Source organism: Cherax quadricarinatus, chromosome 50, assembly GCF_038502225.1.
Source record: "Cherax quadricarinatus isolate ZL_2023a chromosome 50, ASM3850222v1, whole genome shotgun sequence".
Lineage (NCBI taxonomy): Eukaryota > Metazoa > Arthropoda > Malacostraca > Decapoda > Parastacidae > Cherax > Cherax quadricarinatus.
This window is the reverse complement of record NC_091341.1, coordinates 19,813,627-19,836,426: the sequence shown is the minus strand read 5'-3', so window position 1 is coordinate 19,836,426 and position 22,800 is coordinate 19,813,627. Positions and strand designations below refer to the sequence as shown.

Here is a 22,800-nt window from a genome sequence, read left to right as displayed (position 1 = left end):
CTCCGATTCCTTACTCATTTTTTCTGCTTATATCTACTATATATTAACAGAATTCCACGATTACTGTGTTTCAACCTTCAACTTCTAATTAAATAAAATAAAAAAAAATGAGTAATACTGTCATAATTCGTATAAAACTCAAGAAAATTTAATGATTTCTGGAGGCTGGCAAAAGAAACTGAACACAACAGTCGGATTTACACAAATCAAAAGCCAGGACGGACGAAACATCGTCTAAAGTTTCTTTTCTAAATATGTGTTTTTGTTACCTGGTTGTAGTCACGTGACTGTGACTCTGTCTTCAGTTACACAGAGTCTGAGGCTCCGTAAACACAAGACATTCTTATGATTTTTCACCGAGGGATGAATTAGTTGTGCAGTGCCACTCATCCTGTCAGTGAATATACAGCATAAATATACCAGACAGTGCCACTCATCCTGTTAGTGAATATACAGCATAAATATACCAGACAGTGCCACTCATCCTGTGAGTGAATATACAGTATAAAGAATATACCAGACAGTGCCACTCATCCTGTGAGTGAATATACAGTATAAAGAATATACCAGACAGTGCCACTCATCCTGTGAGTGAATATACAGTATAAAGAATATACCAGACAGTGCCACTCATCCTGTGAGTGAATATACAACATAAATAATATACCAGACAGTGCCACTCATCCTGTGAGTGAATATACAGTATAAAGAATATACCAGACAGTGCCACTCATCCTGTGAGTGAATATACAGTATAAAGAATATACCAGACAGTGCCACTCATCCTGTGAGTGAATATACAGCATAAATAATATACCAGACAGTGCCACTCATCCTGTGAGTGAATATACCAGTATAAAGAATATACCGGACAGTGTGAATCATCATGTAAGCAAGCATAGTCATTATATTTCAACTGGGATAGTTAAAGAAGCTGTTTAGTATATCCACCCCATGCTTGGTTATTGCAACATTCAAGCAACCGTTCCTTCACCAACCATAAAAGAGAAGTGTGAAAGTCAGACACAACTTCATCACACCTTCACTCCCCAGAGCGCCAGGGAAGCCTTCAGGCGTTTCTCCTTTAAAAGCAAAAGGTCTTCCGCTTTCACCTTTGCAAACAAATGTCACATAAAGTACCAGCCAGAATGGTATTTACCGACAATTAGCCCTGGGGTCATTACAACGATGACACCATTAATGCTTCGCAGCCATGTCAGGACCCAGGAAAATGCGAACCTCCTAGTCAACAGAGGTCAAGAAATGGAGCTACAATCTTTGAATCTTCCCCCTCCCCAATACGAATAAAAATTTACGTTTTTATGTAAGCACTGGTGCGCGCGCGCGCACTGGACAGAGGACAACTATTTCATAGCCACCTAACAAACATGAGTGTAAAGGAGAAAGTGACAGGTCTTCATAAGAAAGCAAAGCTATTCACAGTAGACTACAAAGATATGTGAAGAACAAGTCTGTGCACATTACAACATCCCGCCTTCCTAGTGGCGCATGCGTGCTCAAAAGGGTCACGCATGTGCACACATTCATATGTGTATCTCAAGTGATGTCGGCCCTTCAGTGTTGTCTGTGTATATACAGCGAGCATGTGTATAGCGGGTCTGTGTATATTAGTGTGGTGATGACCTCAATGTAATACGTCATGCTGACTCTGGGTTATCTTACGTTAAATCTGATCTGCATGTTTTACAACCAATGTACCACTCTTACAACTGTGCGCGTATTGCACCCATTATATATATGTGTGTATTGTATTATATATATATATATATATATATATATATATATATATATATATATATATATATATATATATATATATATATATATATATATATATATATATATATTACACACACACACAGCATAACCATGAGCATTCTGCAAACACAACCAACCAAATGTCACCATTTCTACACAAACACAATCATGTGGAAATAAGTCACATTAATTTAATATTTTGGGTCATCATGGGTGAAATGTTTACGATATAATATTATACATACGCGTATTAGTATCATCTGTGTGCTCTGATGACCAGTGTAAAAACATGTACGATGTGCTGATAGGCTCAATAAAAACAACCCCAACAGAGAAGTCATGTCCAAACTTTCATGAAAGAAAATGGATACTTTGTTCATAAAAGAAAACCAGCGTTATTTATCGGTGGGTAACTCCTTTAAACGTATGCAAATTGCGTGTTCTTAAGTGGGCGTTCTTAAAATTCAGAAAGAATAGGATGGAGTAAACTATAAGGGAGCAGTGGGAGAGTCTAAATATAAAAAAAAACCTTGGTTGCAAATTTATTATATATTAAAGCAGTACACATATTCCTTATAACACGAGAACCCCAACGAAGTCACACTGACTTAATTAATGGATTATCAGAGGTTAAATCTACTTAATGTAATACATATACGAGTGTCACTACCATGTAAAAAATAATTCAGATAAATTATGTATTGATTGCCCAACAACTTTTATTGAAAGTGATGGAAACAAATTCTTTTAATATTATTTTGACGAATTAGAGATTTACATATTTTATTAAGCTTATGGGATGTGTTTTGATTTAAAGCTAAGCGTAAAATTTACTAGAGTGGAACATCAGCCCTCACTGTTAAGGAAAATAGGACAGATACCTAAAGTCGGTGCCGGATCAGCCGGGCTGTGGCTCGTACGTCGGACTGCGTGCGGCCAGCAGTAACAGCCTAGTTGATCAGGCCCTGATCCATCGGGAGGCCTGGTCGTGGACCGGGCCGCGGGGGCGTTGATCCCCGGAATAACCTCCAGGTAACCTCCAGGTAGCTGAATCTTTGAGCAGCTGTTTTTAAATCAATTAGTGGCAACCATAATATTATAAGGGGAAAAAAAAGCTGTGACCCTTGCAGGTCTAGCACTTTGTTTTGATTATAATAACTAAGTAAGGAAAGTGGCAGCTTCAGTTCAATGGGGACAAGAAAAGTCCTAGTCCTGGAGAATGAACATACCCCTGACATCTATGAACTAAATGTAGAACTTGTTCTTACAGCATCTGAAAAGAACTTGGGAGTCATGGTAAGCAAAAATCTGAAAGCCCAGACAGCAATGCCCAAGAGTTTGCAACAAGGGCAATTAACGGCTTGTGTTTATATAAAGAAATAAGCAACAAGTCCCAAGGTTATGTTACAACTCTATACATCACTAGAGAACCTATAAATAATGACAAAATTCACCCACCGCATCAACCATTTTTCTTACGAAGACACAGTGAATATTACCTGGAGGTTACCTGGAGGTTATTCCGGGGATCAACGCCCCCGCGGCCCGGTCCACGACCAGGCCTCCCGATGGATCAGGGCCTGATCAACTAGGCTGTTACTGCTGGCCGCACGCAGTCCGACGTACGAGCCACAGCCCGGCTGATCCGGCACTGACTTTAGGTATCTGTCCAGCTCTCTCTTGAAGGCAGCCAGGGGTTTATTGGCAATTCCCCTAATGCTTGATGGGAGGCTGTTGAACAGTTTTGGGCCCCGGACACTTATAGTGTTTTCTCTTAGTGTACCAATGGCGCCCCTACTTTTTATTGGCGGCATTTTGCATCGCCTGCCCAGTCTTTTACTTTCGTAGGGAGTGATTTCTGTGTGCAGATTTGGGACCATTCCTTCCAAGATTTTCCAAGTGTAGATTATGATATCTCTCTCCCTCCTGCGTTCCAACGAGTACAAGTCAAGTGCTTTCAAGCGTTCCCAGTAGTTAAGGTGCTTGACAGAACTTATACGTGCAGTAAAGGATCTCTGTACACTCTCTAGATCTGCGATTTCACCTGCTTTGAATGGAGATGTTAATGTACAGCAGTATTCCAGCCTAGAGAGAACAAGTGATTTGAAAAGGATCATCATGGATTTATATTAACCATCTTTCCTACGAAGACACCTGGAAAGGGTTTCGGGGGTCAACGTCCTCGCGGCCCGGTCTGAGACCTGGCTTCGTGCTGGATCAGGGTTTGATCAACCAGGCTGTTACTGCTGGCCACACGCATCTTAGCATCATAGGAGGTCCGGTGTTCATGTGAATCCCTAATAAAGGATATTAATGTTTCCATTAAAACTATTCTAGCCTTCAAAATATGTATTTTTGTTTTTTGTTTATGGGAAATAACTGATCTAACAGTCATATTACATTAACCAGAGGAGCACTAAACCCGCAGGGGTCATACAGCGCCTGGAAAAATGGGAGGCAAGCAGGCACTATCCAAGAAAGAGGATTTATTTTTTTTTATTAACACACTGGCCGTCTCCCACCAAGGCAGGGTGGCCCGAAAAAGAAAAACTTTCACCATCATTCACTCCATCACTGTCTTGCCAGAAGGGTGCTTTACACTACAGTTTTTAAACTGCAACATTAACGCCCCTCCTTCAGAGTGCAGGGACTGTACTTCCCATCTCCAGGACTCAAGTCCGGCCTGCCGGTTTCCCTGAATCCCTTCATAAATGTTACTTTGCTCACACTCCAACAGCACGTCAAGTATTAAAAACCATTTGTCTCCATTCACTCCTATCAAACACGCTCACGCATGCCTGCTGGAAGTCCAAGCCCCTCGCACACAAAACCTTTACCCCCTCCCTCCAACTTTTCCTAGGCCGACCCCTACCCCGCCTTCCTTCCAATACAGACTGATACACTCTTGAAGTCATTCTGTTTGGCTCCATTCTCTCTACATGTCCGAACCACCTCAACAACCCTTCCTCAGCCCTCTGGACAACAGTTTTGGTAATCCCGTACCTCCTCCTAACTTCCAAACTACGAATTCTCTCCATTATATTCACACCACACATTGCCCTCAGACACGACAGCTCCACTGCCTCCAGCCTTCTCCTCGCTGCAACATTCATCACCCATGCTTCACACCCATATAATAGCGTTGGTAAAACTATACTCTCACAGAAAGAGGAGGTTACGTCAAATAACCTGGATCACGAGCCCCTTATCTTTGACTGGTTTCGAGAGAGTTCTTACTCCCGTAGTCAGGTCCTAGGTCAGGCTTGTCTGATGCCGGCCTGGTCAACCAGGCTGTTGCTACTGGCGGCTCGCTGGCCCACATATCCATCACATCCGCTTGAGGGGACGGCACTCATGAAAGGTGTAAAATGAGGGGAGATATGGCTGAGCTATACAAGTGGAAGACGGGTATAAATATGTAAGGTATTAGATGATGCAGCCTTCGTCACTCGTTGTGCTGAATGATTCACACGGGTTTAGCGCTTCATGAAAACAATTTCAGACTTAATATATGAGAACCCACTAGTTTTGCAATATGGAAGATAATGGAAAGAATTTATGTACCTTTAAAACAGGTTTGACAAATATACGAGACTTGTTGGTTGTGAGGATCTGCTTAGCATTTAGTAGTAAGCCTAGAGTGAGGAGGGGATGAAGGAGATGGGATTGGGGAGAGATGGGTAGGGAAGAATGGTGGGGAAACTGGAGGGGGTAAGTGGAGACAGTGGATGATGATGATAATCTATTTCTACAAGTACATACATGTACAGCGTATACAGGCCTAGCTGACATCAGAAAGCCTCTTGTATTATGCAGAGAATTTCGAGAAACTTAGGTTAATTTTTTCCTCAGAATGCAACCTACACCAGTAGGCTAACACCCAGATACCTATTTTACTGCTAAGTGAACAGGGACAGCAGGTGTCTTCAGGAAACACGTCCTAATGTTTCCACCCGTACCGGGAATCAAATCACGGACCTCAATGTGTGAGATGAGTGCGCTAGCAATCGAGCTACGAAGGGGATGATTTTTAATAATTAGCGTTATTAGATACACGGATCTACACAGATATCTTTCACCCAACCCCTTCCAACAGGTACTAGGATTTCCAAGCACAATATCTGGATGCGACTCACAAGTCGGCTAAAGAGGAGGGTGACCGAGAAAGAACAGTATGTGAGGCATGTGGATAGTGTTGCCCTGAGGGCGGCGCCGAGCGCTGCTTCCAACTCTTGACTCGCAACACATCGCTCTCTCAAAACAAACAAATTTTATTTGCAAATATACATAATTATTACAAAATTAAGCAACATTTATTTCATACATTCTGAAAGGTCACTGCTGCCTATGTAGAACATTTTGGGTACTTTTGAAAGACCAACCTGGCGGCGGGCTCTTCCCTGCAATCAGTGCCACAGTAAAACAAGACCCAGAAAGCCCAGGCCTTCTGCAGCAAAAACCAGGCATGAAATGTTGGTAGAGCGCATGAAGAAGGCGAGGGAGAGTAACGGAGCCAGAAGTAAAGTGATACGCTGAGATAAACACAACACTTGAACCATCCTCCTCTTCCACAACATTCCCAAACCACCACTACTACCACCAGCTGCTGCTGCTGCTGCAGGCACTCCACCAGCATCAGCTGTTAGTGATGCTCCTGCTGCAAGTATTCCACCTATACTACCAGTTGCTACTACTGCTGCATACATTTACCACTGTGACCTACTGCTTCTGCTACAAGCATTCCACCAGCATCAGATGTTACTGCTGCAGCAGTCATTCCACCTCCACCAGACGCTAATGTCTCGGTTACTTTGAAAAGCAGTTTTTCTATCTCGTGTAACATTCTTATCAATTTATTATAGCAGTTATTTACTTGCTAAAAATTCGTATTTCGGGTAAAATCACTGAAACTTTTCAGTAGATGTAGGCATCTCGTTCATCGCAGTATTTATATAACTCTTCAAGATGATCTTGACTTTCTCTATATTTATTCTAACTTCCATGGATTTTGTTAAATAAAAATTACCCCCCCTCATGACTTTTCTTTTTATCACGGCGACTTAGATTCCACATTATACTTAAAATTAAGTATAAACTGTAAAGTGATATTAAATACAAATTTCGTCCGACAATAAAACATTATTATACAGTACAAGTTTTTCTAAAAAAAAAAAAAAAACTAAGGCTTTATTTTATTGTTGTGCCTTTACCGCGAAGAAAGTCTTATTTCAGCAAGAAAATGAAGCCAGTTGGCAATTTTCTTTTTTCCCTTTCCAGGAAAGGTCGCCATCTATTAACCTAAGAGGACTATTAACCCAAGATAACCAAGCAATGTGCTTTACTTCCGTTTGCAACTGTCGTTCCTTTCTACTAGAATGCTACACACAACAGTCAAGTAACACTTAATACATACTGCTCGATGCACAGAGGCAAAATGTACAAGGAAACTTGGCTATACATCTAGCATTGCCCCGGATTCCAACCCGGGTCCTTCTGTGCGAAAAAACTGTACGACTGAGCTATGAGACACCTCTAGTCTCACCTCACCGGAGTCTTTCAATTATAAGGTGGAATGTGTGAGTGAAGAGGTGTGACCTGGCTCCGAGTACTTGACCACCACCACTTGTCTGGCGTCTCTGGCACTGCATCAGCGCCCATACCCTGGCACGCCCCACCTTAACACTGCTTCACCCTTAAGTGCACTGCACAATCGCAACAACGTACCCATCTCCCACATACCATGAACGCCCTACCCACCCTAAGCACCTTGCTTCATCCACACATACTATCAACGCCTATCGTTATAAGACAGACCATCCTTAGAAATGGTAATTTCTATGTAACGGTTCTTCCAGCTCTGCTAAAACCAACTATATGAAGCTGCCGTAACTATTGAACTTACAGTGGAACACTTGACGATATATCCTTGCCGCGCTACTGAGTCACGTCTTCCAGCTCAAGCTATTGCAGGAAAGCCATTTACAATGGAATATGGTGGGGAAACATGGAGTGGACGGGATTCCCGATGGACGAAACGTGAAGGACAGACGTGGAGAACGCGGGTCTAACGTACTCCCCATAAAAAAATGCATTAAGTTTACCTTTTCTCAAGTAACAGAAGAGGTGACAGCGTGCGCTGGTGTAGCTCTCCACCACTGACTCACGAATTAGTAATGATTTCGTGAGTCATGTTGACAGCTTTGAGGGGATTTGAGCTAGAGTTCGTCATGGCCACGCTAGCTGGAGTTTCGTCTGTAAAATCTTGCATTTGTGGTCACCCTTCCTATGGTGTAGAAATATACCTAGTTAGATGAATCTCATTGTGGCTAGCTGGCCCAGTGGCTAACGCAACGGTCTGGAGTTTTGACTCTGATCGCGGGTTCTATCCCCGCCCGTGGTATGGTTTGTTTCTCCACCACTGTACTGTGAGAACTATAACAAATTGACCAAGTGACGTTTAATGTCTGGTGCGACACCTGTTATTTATAAACTAAGGTGAATTGAAGTAGGTAGTGTGTGTGTTTTCTTTCTTAAGAGGATGGAGGATCGAGCTTCTACACTCCTCGCGCTGAATGACCCACAAGGGTTTAGCGTAAAGCACATAATGCAGTAATACATTTTTTAACATTAATGATAGTGACGATAGTGGTGGCGAGGATAATATTACACAGAATGAACCTTAAGCCGCATTAGCTGTACTAGTGTCCGGGCAAACTTACAAATATAAATACATGTAATAATAATTTTTAATACTAAATATATTTCAAATCACTATACATTACATGATAGAATAACTTGAAAGCAAATCATGCATACCATGGCGTAAGCGACGAAAATACTGGCTACCGGGAAGTACATTTTATCACCAGTAGTTGGTCAGTCATTGAGATTATGAAGGACATCCTTGGATGTTGCAATGTAGAGGAATTAGTGAATATTGCAAGAGGCAAGTCATTGATTAAGAGCAGGTCTGGAGGGTAGCATTCCTCCGTGTCTGCCGACACCACGGAGCCCTCGCTGTCGTCCACCACCACCACCACACCCTGCCTCACAACCCTGCCTCACTTTCAACTGGTGGTGCCTTGTCCAACCCTGCACCACCTCGCTCCACCCCATTCCAGCCCTGCCTTAACCCACTCCGGCAGTATTCCACTCCGCTCTCCTTGCATGCCCCACCCTGCCCCGCTCTAGCTATGTCTCGCCCCGTCACGGGTATGCCCCACCCCCTAGACACCATGACACAAAGCACCAGTTCAGTACTGTTTTCACAACAACAGCATTAAATAGCATCGCAAGAAAAACCTTCTCTAACCATGACCTACACCATTCCAGGGAGGTACTAGCACACTTCCTTGACACGAGTGAATGACGGTAGCATGTCAAACATGTTGCACTCTGACAGAATTATTTTCTCTCATTAACACGTATGATGGCAAGGAATTCTTACAAACTTCTATTTACATTCACTAAACACTATTATTTACTATGTTAATTAACAGCTTTTCGTGCTGCGAAAAACAATTATCTGACGATGATCCCCTAAACAATTACGAGATAAGAGATATGAATCTCTCTCTTTCTGTCTCTCTCTCTCTCTCTCTCTCTCACACACACACACACACACACACACACACACACACACACACACACACACACACACACACACACACACACGACCCCTACAACCACAATTAGGTGAGTACACACATAGTCAGGGATGAGAGGAGTGTCCGGCACAAGGAATATAAATGTACCAAATTACTAATCTGTATTCGTGGCGCCCACGGGAAGCTCCTGCCTCATCGTCATCCTTTCAAACTCACCTCCACCAGGATGTGCTCATGGAGGCTGGATCAAGCAGGCTGTTGATGCTCATCTGCACACTCACAACTTTCTCAGTGACAAGACAACCGCACGACTGCCACAACCATCAAGTCCACAGTGATGAGAGGAGTGTTACAAACTGTATTTTACTGGTCCAATAAAACTAGACGCATAGCCAGTGTGGCGAACATACTACACTTAGTTACACAGCGAGAAGGTAAGCTAGTTATGAACATCAAAATGGTATACAATACCGACAGGTTGGTGGGTAAGACACATAGGCAACAGTTAGGCAACTTTATTCCGAAACGTTTCGCCTACACAGTAGGCTTCTTCAGTCGAATACAGAAAGTAGGCAGGAACAGTAGAGATGTGAAGACGATGTAATCAGTCCATCACCCTTGAAGTCGTAGAATTTGAGGTTGTCAGTCCCTCGGCCTGATAGGTGTTGGTCTTGCTGAGGATACGTGTCGCACGTTTCCTGCAGTCACGTATGAAGTGTAGGGGAAAGTGGCAAGAACTGCACTAAGGGGGGATCCCATGGCTAGTCCAAGATTTTGTGAGCCTTGTCGAACTTTGTGTTCGTTATAACTGTTTTAGGTTCGAGGACAAGAAGTACAAACAACTCTTCGGACTAGCCATGGGATCCCCCCTTAGTGCAGTTCTTGCCAATTTATATATGGAGGAATCAAGAAGGATCCTCAGTAACATCCCTCGTTCAGTTACATGGATGCGGTACGTAGATGATATTTTGGTCATTGTACCCAAAAATCTTGACGTACGGGGCATCCTCAACACCATCAACACTCTGGAACCTACTATTAAATTTACACTAGAGGAGGAGAAGGACAACCAATTACCTTTTCTCGACGTTCTCTTACGCACAGGGGAAAACAAACTTTCTTTTAAAGTCTACCGGAAGCCTACCTACAAGAACGATCTTCTACATTTCTTCTCTCACCATGACACAAGAACTAAAAGAGGGGTAGTTATTGGCTTCTTTCTGAGAGCCTACAGAATTTCCAGTCCGCAGTTCCTCGAAGAAGAATGTACATACATCACCAACTCTTTCAGTTCACTACACTTTTCCCTACACTTCATACGTGACTGCAGGAAACGTGCGACACGTATCCTCAGCAAGACCAACACCTATCAAATTGAAGAAAAGCCTCCAAGTTACATCGTTTTACCGGTCAACAACGTTGCCACTAATGTTTCAAAAATGTTTGACAGAAAACTGGCTAAAATATCTACCAGCTCTTCAACTACTATTAGGAACCTGATACAAAAACCCAAGCATGATTCTGGCACAAGTGCAGGAATCTACACTATACCATGTGGGGGGTGTGACAAAGTATATGTAGGGGAAACAGCCAGAACTCTGGACATTAGGATAGCAGAACACAAAAATGCTTGCAGAAATGATGACCGCAAAAACGCATGTGTTCAACATAGAGACGATGTTGGACACCTAATGAAATTCAATGAAGCTAAACTAGTTATTAAAGAAGACGGCTTAAGACGGAGAAAATGCATTGAAGCTGCACTAATTTCTGTCAGTAACACTATAAAGCAAAAATCCGGTAGTTACAGTATTTAAAAATTACTAAGCAAGAGGATATTACCCATCCTGGGAACTGGTGTTACTTGATGCCAGCAGGTCCCTCTCTAGCCTCACCTCCTTAGTTCCATTACTACTACTACTACTACTGGAAACAAACACATATGCAGTATAATGTGATCCTTTATTGACTACGTTTCGCCCACACAGTGGGCTTTTTCAAGTCACAGACAGATCTGTTTGTGACTTGAAAAAGCCCACTGTGTGGGCGAAACGTAGTCAATAAAGGATCACATTATACTGCATATGTGTTTATATTTCCATTGTGTCGGTATTTTATACCATTTATTTCCACTACTACTACTACTACTACTACTACCACCACCTCTACCCACGCGTCACCTCACCTGACTCCTGCCACTATATACATATATGTTTTCTTAGTTTTCTCTGTATTAGGACTGAAGAAGCCACTCGTGGCGAAACGTTTCCTTTAATAAATGTCCTGAACTGTACATAAGTGTCTTTTTCCACATCTTGTCGGTATCACCATACCATTTCCTCAGCAGCTACGGCAGCTACAAGGAGGTAGAGAAAAAGGGAGAAGGGGAGGCGAGAAGAGGGGAGAGGTAGGTATAAGAGGTGAGGAGGTGGGGAGAGGTGAGGAGGTGCGTGGACAGAAGAGAGAAGTTGGGGGGGGGGAGAAAAGGGAACAGGGGAAAAAAGGGTGAAGGAAAAACAGGGGAGAACTGGGGGTGTGGGAAGGAGTGGGGGGAGAGTGTGGAGGGAGTGGAGGGAACCATGGAGAGGGAGTGTGGGATGGGAGGGAGGGAGAGAAGGATTGTGGTGATGGAGGGAGGTAGTGTGACACACAATCTCGTCATCAATCACTGGTCATCAAAGATACAATTGTCAGCAGTGAACCACCTATCCCAGTTACTGACTAGTGGTCATCTATCAGCGGTTATGTCATCTACTAGTAGTTACCTGATCAATCAGTAGTTACTTGATCTACTAGTTACCTTATCTACCAGTAGTTACCTGCCGTTTACACTCCATGTTGGTTTAGAAAGACACGTAAGCAAACACTATGACATTTATTAGAAAACGTTTCGGTCCTGGGACCTTGATCACTTCTAACATACAGAGGTAGAGAGACATTATATATATAGGCGGAGAGTGAGGTGTGACGCATACATGATACTTAAGCACCACCAACCCAACAACACAGGAGTCACATGATTTCATCGTCTACCCGTCCTCATCATAGGTAGAGGTTGTTTTGATAAGGACCTGCCTCGTATGGGCCAGTAGGCCTTCTACAGTGTTCCTCCATTCTTATGTTCTTATGACATTCCTCAGGTCACGTGCGTCACACCTCACTCTCCGCCTATATATATAATGTCTTTCTACCTCTCTATGTTAGAAGTGATCAAGGTCCCAGGACCGAAACGTTTTCTAATAAATATGTCATAGTGTTTGCTTACGTGTCTTTCTAAACCAACTTGTCGGTATTTATTACCAAGGTTTATACCACACTCCATGTTACCTAGGTGAATACCGTCACCTGGTAACTCACTGATACTCCGCTAATGTATCAACACTATATTACAATCCTCTAAGGAGGGAGTGAATCAAGGCAGTTCCAGCTAACAGGGAGGGCCAGGAGCTGAGAGTCGACCGCTGTAAGCACAATTAGGTTCATTTTTAATAGGTTTTAAAGCCTGTCGACTACGCAAAAGTCATTAAGGCTGCATATAACATGTTCTCCGTTAAGACACATGTGCAACATCTGGATATCTTTATTGTAGTAGACGTTTCGCCATCCAGTGGCTTTATCAATACAGATTCTAGGACATAATAGGAAGACAGTAGAACTATATACAAAAGATGAGGTAATCAGTCCCGACAGTAGAACTATATACAAAAGATGAGGTAATCAGGGACTGATTACCTCATCTTTTGTATATAGTTCTACTGTCTTCCTATTATGTCCTAGAATCTGTATTGATAAAGCCACTGGATGGCGAAACGTCTACTACAATAAAGATATCCAGATGTTGCACATGTGTCTTAACTTTCATATTGTCGGTATTTTATACCTTTCTTTGCACAACATGTTCTCCACCAATCAAAAATATTTTAATACATAAAACCTTGGATTTAATCAACTACGTGTGTATACAGTGAGATGTATACACCTCTCGGTGTATATGTCCTTGGTGTCCAGTAAATAACACCAAGGATGCACACACATCAGACATAGCTTTAAGAGGAGGTACGATAAGGCTCTTGGAGCAGAGTAGACCTAGTAGCGACTAGCGAAGAGGCGGGTCCAGGAGCTGTGACTCGACCCCTGCAACTACAAAAAGGTGAGTATACATAAACAAACACACACACAAGAGCTATGAATCCGACCCCTGCAACCACAATTAGGAGAGTACACACACAAATGGTGCCCCTCTTCCCTTCCTCAGAGATTGTTAAGTAGGGGAGAGGCTGCGGCACTTACATTCTGGTCATAGAGTCATCAAACTACTTCACTAATATTTTCTTAGCTGACATGTTTAACTTTCCTTGTTGCTTTTGTAACTCAGCCAGGGGTAACATGGGGAATCTTTCTGCCTTGATCACTGCCAAGTGCCAACACAGTAACAACACTAGCTGGGCAGAGGAAAGGGAAAGACTGAGCTAGAAGGAAGAGGAGGGTTGAGGCCAGGAGAAAGCTGAGAAGGAAATTTGAGGAACTGATGAAATTTCCAGTGAATCTGTTCAACTTGCGATTGAAATTTTCCAGAGCTTTTGTCAAACTTATGTAAGTAACTTTACAGTGAATCTGTCTCCTCTATACTTTTTTGTCTCTCTTATTTATACAAGAAATTTTCAGTGCTCTTGAAGTAATGAAGCCAGAGTGTAATCTATCCATGTATCTGTGTCCCTACACCCAATTTCTTAATCCATTTGTCAAATTTAATATCTTCCTCTTAAACCCGTGTTGTTTTCAAGGTACAGTATATAACTTAGACTTTAAGAGCCCTCACTGATATGTTCTTTATTACTGGTTTTCCTGCAGGTGTACACTTGCGTCCTGAAGTGAATAAAGACTAGTTGTTTCTTTGTTATATTTCATCACTGTGGATGGATTTTGTAAATAAGGTACTGAAATGCGTGAGCCTGAGTTGGGAGACTTTAGTAGGGCCATGAGGATATTGTCCAGCATTGTACTGTAGGTTCAGTAGCTACGGTAGCCTCAAAAGTTTCTTCTTAATAACTTACTATCAACACATGGGAATCTTTATTGAAGAAACGTTTCGCCACACAGTGGCTTCATCAGTCCAATACAAAGTTGAAGTAGGTAAGGAGAGTAGAAGTTTAAGGTAATCAGTCCTTCAACCTTGAATCGATGTGAGTCCATCACTCTTGTAGGAAGTGCAGCATAGGGCCAGAGAGGTGGCTTATGTACTGCGGTGAGATGAGTTAAAGCAGGAGGAGGTTGGGCAAGCGTTGAAGTCTTTGTACCTGATGAAGCCACTGTGTGGCGAAACGTTTCTTCAATAAAGATTCCCATGTGTTGCATAAGTGTCTCAATTCTTCAACTTGTCGGTTTTCAAAACCATTCATCACACAAGTTACTATCACTTGAGAATTACCAAGATTAAGCCATCAACTTCTAAGCTATACTCGCACTTTTTTTTTTGTAATGATACATGAAGGATACCTGAAGGATGTTTTCGGGGAGCCCAAGCCCCCTCAGACCGATCCCAGATCAGGCCTCCTGGTGGATCAAGGCCTGATCAATCTCCCTCCTGAAGACAGCAAGTGGTCAGTTGTGATTCTCCTTATACCTGAAGGGAGGGAGTTTAAAAGTCTTGGGCCCCTTAAGTTTATTGTGTTATCTCTCATGCAGCTATTGCTTTTCTGTGGAGATATTAGCACCGTTTGCCGAACCTCTTACTTTCGAAGTGCAGATTTGGGACCAAACCATAAGATCGATAGCAATAATGTGGATGGGAAGGACTCTGGTAAAATAGAGCAATGAAAAAGTCTGAGAGAGAGAGAGAGAGAGAGAGAGAGAGAGAGAGAGAGAGAGAGAGAGAGAGAGAGAGAGAGAGAGAGAGAGAGAGAGAGAGAGAGAGAGAGAGAGATAGAGATAGATAGATAGATAGATATTGGAATATTTTAAGGGAGTGGTTTTTTGACACACAGTGACAAGTTTTTTTCAGATATCACACATACATAATACTCATCTCAATCTCCAATTACATATTACCCTTCATATTCCTAGAATCACCTTCATTTTACTCCTTGTAACATCGCGAAAAAGATGCATTATAATTTACATCTGGAAAATCCTAGAAAGACTGATCCCAAATCTGTACATAGAAATCACTCCCTGCTAAAGTAAAGAGCTCTGTAGATGATGCAATATATCCCTAGAGAAAAGTAGGTGTACCATGAATAAACTAGGAAACAACATAATAAGCTCAGACCTGTGCAACACAATCGTCAACAAAGATTTGTTAAGTTATACCATGAATTAAGGAAAGATCCTGGACTTCACCTTACGAAATAGACAAAGCAGATGAGATAGTAATTATGGACAAGGTAGATTATAGATTAGAAAACAGGGGAACTGACGTGCCCCTTAACTGCTATCCATGTTTCCTGGATCCCTCCATTCCCTCACCCTGGGTTCAAACTCCAACCGTTCCGTAGTTTGCTTCATCTCTAAATAGCCTGTTCCTAGACACTTAAGTATTTTGTATGTCGTGATCATATCATCCCTGGTCCTCCTGTCATCTAGAGCTGTTAGTGTTCCAGAAGTCAAGTTTAAAAAAAAAAAATGCTTAAAGTGAAACTTTGTCAAATGGTGTTCTTCATACTTGTGTCTGTGTCAGCACACCCACCACAGAGTGCCTCTTTCTCCTCCGTAATGCAAATCATTACTCACGCCATGTTCACTCTGAGGTTACACTAACCTCTCTTACATTTACATATATTCAAGTACAGTGACTCTCCACTCCCTTCTCTACCACTATCATCAATCTGGTCACTCAAGTTCAAGCCTTTGACGTACGTACGTACGTCTCTCTCTCACTTTTTTTTTTTTTTTTACACAGGGTTTGACAAGGTTAAGGATCCCTAGCTTTATTGACAGCTATTTACAGGTTAAGGATTCCTAACTTTATTGGCAAGCTAAGAGCTGTTACCTACATCAGCTCATTTGAAAGCATTTTTATTGTTATGAGACATACAAGTAGGAAACAGGATGAAGTTGGAGCCATCTGTGGGCCAGCATTTTCATTTGATCAACTGACTTTATCTCATTGACATCATTATGCTGTACGAATGTGTTCCATACTCTAGTCATCCTGGGTATGTATGATCTCAGATGGAGTGATGTTCTGGAGAAGGGTACAGCCAGAGTGAAGTTGCTGCTTTCTGCCCGTCTTGTGGCATAAAAGCTTGTTTCACGCTGTCCTCGAAGTGGATCCAAGTGTGGTATTTTGACAATATTGGCCTTGTACATAACAGTAAGGCCACCCACATCCCTCCTATGTTGAAGGCTCTGCTGAAATGACAGATCTATCCAGGATGGGTCCAGGCGAGAGATGAGACGTCTTGCTCTGTTCTCTACTCTGTCAAGCAGTCGCAGATGAGAGGGGGGGCAGGCAAACCAAGAAAGTGGAGCATACTCAAGGTGCGAGCGTACTTGTGCCTCGTACAGGATCTTGCAACCCCTACTGTCAAGCAGATGGGAGATACGGCGAAGTGCTGTAAGCTTCCTGGCTGCCTTGTTTGCAAGATTTACAACATGGTTCTTCATGGTTAGTTTGGAGTCAAATTTCACCCCAAGGATATCAACTTCTTCTCCAGGTGCCAACATCCTCCCATTCATCCTTACTACTGAAGATTGAGACACTTATGCAGCATATGGGAATCTTTATTCAGGAAACGTTTCGCCACACAGTGGCTTCATCAGTCCAATACAAAGAGGAAGGCGTAAGGAGAGGAGGAGTATGAGGTAATCAGTCCCTCAGCCTGGAGTCGATGTGTTCAGTCCATCAATCTTGTAGAATGTACAGCATAGGGCCGTAGACGTGGCTTATATACTGTAGTGAGCCACGTCTACAGCCCTATGCTGTACATTCTACAAGATTGATGGACTGAACACATCGACTCCAGGCTGAGGGACTGATTACCTCATACTCCTCCTCTCCTTACGCCTTCCTCTTTGTATTGGACTGATGAAGCCACTGTGTGGCGAAACGTTTCCTGAATAAAGATTCCCATATGCTGCATAAGTGTCTCAATCTTCAACTTGTCGGTTTTTCAAACCGACATCCTTACTACTGCACCAGCATTACCACCATGGTGCCTAGAGACGATCACCATTTGCGTTTTCTCAGGTGCAAATGTTACTTGCCATCTATTTCCCCAAGCTGATATAGCTCTCAGCTGGTGATTGATGTAGCTTAGAGCAGCTGGCATTTCTTCTCTTGGATAAGTGAATGCCAGTGTACAGTCGTCTGCATATGCATGTGATTCTGGGATGAGATGAAGAAGGTCGTTGAAGTAGACATTCCATAACAATGGACCCAGCACGCTTCCTTGTGGAACACTTGCCCCAATAGGATGTCTTGCTGATTCCGTTCCATTGAGAACTACACTTAGAGATCTACCATGAAGGTAGTCACTGAGGAGACATAGCGTAGAGCCTGCAATTCCCAGTGCTTGAAGTTTTGCTAAGAGGCCCTGGTGCCACACCCAGTCGAAAGCGCCAGCAATGTCCAGTGCTACCACACAGCTGACTTTGGATTCATCCAGTGACTGGTGCCCCTTAGTGGAGAGGTTTAACAACAGATCAGCAGCAGAGTAACCTTTCCTGAAGCCATATTGACGATCACAAAGTAGTGAGTGGTAGTCAAAAAACTGTCATTTGTCTTGAGATTATTGTCTCAAGGATCTTACCAGTGATTGACAGGAGTGACACTGGTCTGTAGTTGCTGATTTCTGCTCTGCTCTTCTTTTTGTGAACAGGGACTACATTCGCCTCTTTCCATAGAGAGGGCCATTTACACTGTACTAGGCAGTGCTGAAAAATGCGAGTTAGAGGTGCTGCTAGCTGGTCTGCACATCTTCTCAACAATCTTGGGCTCAACTTGTCTGGGCCCACAGCCTTTTCTTGGTCAAGCGATTTAAGTAGGAAATGCACCTCCTCCTGCCTTATTGTCACCACTGACAGTTTTGACACAGTTCTTGCAGCTAGCCAAGGAGGGTCCCTTGCTGGATCAGGAACTTGCATTTTGGTAGCAAAGTGTTCAGCAAAGAGGTCCGCCTTCTCTTGACTACTAGTAGAGGTGGTCCCATCCTGTCGATTTAGAGGTGGAATAAGTTCATCAGGCAGATAACCTTGTCTGTCCTTGACCAGGGACCACCAGGTTTTGGAGCCTACCCTACCTGATGCTAACTTTCTTTTAGTGTCCACCTCCCATTTAGCAATGGCCCACTTTTGATCACCCATATGCCTACAGGCTTGCATGTGCAAGTTCCTGTTATAGGTGGTAGGATGTCTCTTATACCTTCGCCATGCTTTGTACTTAGCAGTAGCAGCCTCTCTACAACAAAAGCCAAACCAAGGCTGATCTGTAGGCTTCGTCACATATTGCCGGTGAGGAATGTGTTCTTGTTGTAGATTAAGGATGTGTCCAGTGAAGGCTTTCACTTGGTTGTCAACATCCCCTTGGAGAAGAGCATTCCAGTCGGTGGTGGCGAGCTCAGAGCAAAGGGCTGGCCAATTACCTCTCTCTCACTCTCACTCTCACTCACTCACTCTCTCTCTCTCTCTCTCTCACTCTCTCTCCCCCTTGTTCGACCTTTAAATTAAGTCTTCGCTTAAAAATTTTGACAAATGCGAACATGTTTAGTGAATGTTAGCAGTTATCTTTTGCCACCACTTTGACTGGTGAAGCTATCTGGTGGATTTCAATAGCACTAGATGGCAATGCCCGTCTGTGTGTGAGGTGTAACATAATTTTGTCGGCAGATTCTACGCCAGGTATAATATATACCAACCGGATTTATACAGAATACAGATTATACATTCGCTAAGTGGCAGGCTGGCTGCACAACGCAGTATTTTTAATATTATTGTAAGAGCAAATGCACTTTAAAATAATTATTTAAAAATAGCATTAAAATGAATGCAAATTCTGAAGCTAGTCTGATGAACTGTATGCAAGGGTTCTAAAGGAATGTAAAGAGGAGCTTAGCAAACCTTTGGCTAATCTTTTCAACATATCACTACAAACTGGCATGGTGCCAGATAAGTGGAAAATGGCAAATGTGATACCTATTTTCAAAACAGGTGACAGGTCCTTAGCTTCGAACTATAGACCAATAAGCCTAACCTCCATAGTGGGAAAATTTATGGAATCAATAACTGCCGAGGCAGTTCGTAGCTACCTTGAAAAGCATAAATTAATCAACGAATCTCAGCATGTTTTACAAAGGGGCGTTCCTGCCTTACGAATTTATTAACTTTTTTCACTAAGGTATTTGAGGAGGTAGATCATGGTAATGAATATGATATTGTGTATATGGACTTCAGTAAGGCTTTTGACAGGGTCCCACATCAGAGACTATTGAGGAAAATTAAGGCACATGGAATAGGAGGAGAAATTTTTTCCTGGATAGAGGCATGGTTGACAAATAGGCAGCCGAGAGTTTGCATAAATGGGGAGAAATCAGAGTGGGGAAGCGTCACGAGCGGTGTTCCACAGGGGTCAGTGTTGGGCCCCCTGCTGTTCACAATCTACATAAACGACATAGATGAGGGCATAAAGAGCGACATCAGCAAGTTTGCCGATGACACCAAAATAGGCCGTCGAATTCATTCTAACGAGGACATTAGAGCACTCCAGGAAGATTTGAATAGACTGATGCAGTGGTCGGAGAAGTGGCAGATGCAGTTTAATATAGACAAATGCAAAGTTCTAAATGTTGGACAGGACAATAACCATGCCACATATAAACTAAATAATGTAGATCTTAATATTACGGATTGCGAAAAAGATTTAGGAGTTCTGGTTAGCAGTAATGTGAAACCAAGACAACAGTGAACATCAAAATGGTATACAATACCGACAGGTTGGTAGGTAAGACACATAGGCAACAGTTAGGCAACTTTATTCCGAAACGGAATAAAGTTGCCTAACTGTTGCCTATGTGTCTTACCTACCAAGACAACAGTGCATAAGTGTTCGCAATAAAGCTAATAGAATCCTTGGCTTCATATCAAGAAGCATAAATAATAGGAGTCCTCAGGTTGTTCAAATCTATACATCCTTGGTTAGGCCTCATTTAGATTATGCTGCACAGTTTTGGTCACCGTATTACAGAATGGATATTGAGACACTTATGCAGCATATGGGAATCTTTATTCAGGAAACGTTCCATTGTGTGGCGATACGTTTCCTGAATAAAGATTCCCATATGCTGCATAAGTGTCTCAATCTTCAACTTGTCGGTTTTTCAAACCATTCATCACAGAATGGATATAAATGCTCTGGAAAATGTACAAAGGAGGATGACAAATTTGATCCCATGTATCAGAAACCTTCCCTATGAGGATAGACTAAGGGCCCTGAATCTGCACTCTCTAGAAAGACGTAGAATTAGGGGGGATATGACTGAGGTGTATAAATGGAAGACAGGAATAAATAAAGGGGATGTAAATAGTGTGCTGAAAATATCTAGCCTAGACAGGACTCGCAGCAATGGTTTTAAGTTGGAAAAATTCAGATTCAGGAAGGATATAGGAAAGTACTGGTTTGGTAATAGAGTTGTGGATGAGTGGAACAAACTCCCAAGTACAGTTATAGAGGCCAGAACGTTGTGTAACTTCAAAAATAGGTTGATAAGTACACGAGTTGATAAATTAGACACATGTGCAACTCTTGGGTATCTTTATTTAGGAAACGTTTCGCCACACAGTGGCTTCATCAGTCCATACATAGGAGAAACTTGAATAGGAGGAGAATGAGGTAATCAGTCCCTCAACCTTGAGTCGATGTGGTTAGTCAGTCCATCAATCTTGAATAGAATACGGCATATGGGCGGAGAAGCAGCTTATAAACCGTAGGCAGGAGAGGTGCAGTAGATGTAGGTGGAGTCACATTTGTTCAATGTGGAATTCTTCGCTTGCCTAACCCTTGGGCACGACCTACTTCCACAATGAACAAATGTGACTCCACCTACATCTGCCGCACCTCTCCTGCCTACGGTTTATAAGCTGCTTCTCTGCCCATATGCGTATTCTATTCAACTAACCCATCTCTTTGGGAAGGACCTACTTCCACTGGGGAATCCCGCCTACCAGTGACTATGCCCTCGTCTGCTACACCTGACGTTACTATATAAGCGCCAGGCTCCTTGCTTCTGCTTCAGAATCTCCACGACTATGGTGCTCTTCGCACCTACCCCTAGGTTGAGGGACTGATTACCTCATCTTCTGTATATAGTCCTACTGTCTTCAAGCTATGTCCTAGAATTTGTATTGATAAAGCCACTGGATGGCGAAACGTCTACAATAAAGATACCCAGATTTTGCACATGTGTCTTAATTTCATACCCAAGAGTTGCACATGTGTAATTTATCAACGCTCATCTTGCCATATAGGACAAGTGAAAATTTGTGTATGCAATAATTTCGCCAAAATCATTTTGAACATAACGAAAACAATATATTTCACTGTGTTTGTTTAGTATTAAATTACTGCAAACAAATCTAAAATATATTTAGTTGGGTTAGGCTAAAATAAATTGATCTTGTTATAATAAGGTTAGGTAAGTTTTCTAAGATTCTTCTGGTGCAAAATTAATTTTTTTTACATTAACATTAGAGAAAAAAATATATCTTTAAACGTATAAGAGAAAATTTCAGAAAGGACTTAATTTTAAATGAGTTCTCGCTAATTGACCAGTTTTACATATTCGGCACGACACACACACACACACACATAATATATATATATATATATATATATATATATATATATATATATATATATATATATATATATATATATATATATATATATATATACAGTGGTCCCCCGCTTTTCATAGTTCCCCGGCAATCGTAAAATTCGCCATTCATAGAGGTATTTTCGTATAAACATGGACTCGCTTTTCATAGGTTGACTCGCGAGTCGTAGTTCGTCCGGGACGCGTACCCACTGCGTGAGCCGGGGCGGCAGCCAGTCTGGCATTGTTTACCAGTGAGCGAAGGTCCCCCTCACGTGCTCCAGCGAAATATTTCATAATATTCCATTTATTTTAGTGCTTGCAAGCACTAAATAAGCTACCACGGCTCCAAAGAAAGCTCCTAGTGCCAAGCCTGTGGTAAAGAAGGTGAGAAATATGATTGAATTTAAGAAAACCATCATTGAACAATATGAAATTGGTACAAGTGTGGCCGAACTGTCCAGGATGTATAAGAAACCCTACACAACCTTATGTTCCATAGTGGCCAAGAAAAATGAAATAAAGGATGCTGTTGTTGCAAAGGGAGTAACTATGCTGACAAAAATGAGATCACCAGTACTGGAAGAGGTTGAGAAGTTATTATTGGT

General features: G+C 42.3%; 1 protein-coding gene across 5 annotated transcripts in view; it reads right to left on the bottom strand.

The window, feature by feature from the left end:
- pnut (septin 7-like protein pnut) overlaps nucleotides 1-22,800 on the bottom strand; it is a 294,459-nt gene that overhangs the window by 198,726 nt on the left and 72,933 nt on the right. Inside the window, exon 1 of one of the 5 annotated variants that reach the window (XM_070095478.1) lies at nucleotides 8,596-8,652. The exons of the other annotated variants lie outside the window; for them this stretch is intronic. Within the exon in view, the coding sequence (XP_069951579.1) occupies nucleotides 8,596-8,637 (42 nt within the window). The 5' untranslated portion in view covers nucleotides 8,638-8,652. Of the gene's footprint in view, nucleotides 1-8,595; nucleotides 8,653-22,800 lie in introns of those variants that run through there. 5 annotated transcript variants of the gene reach the window in all.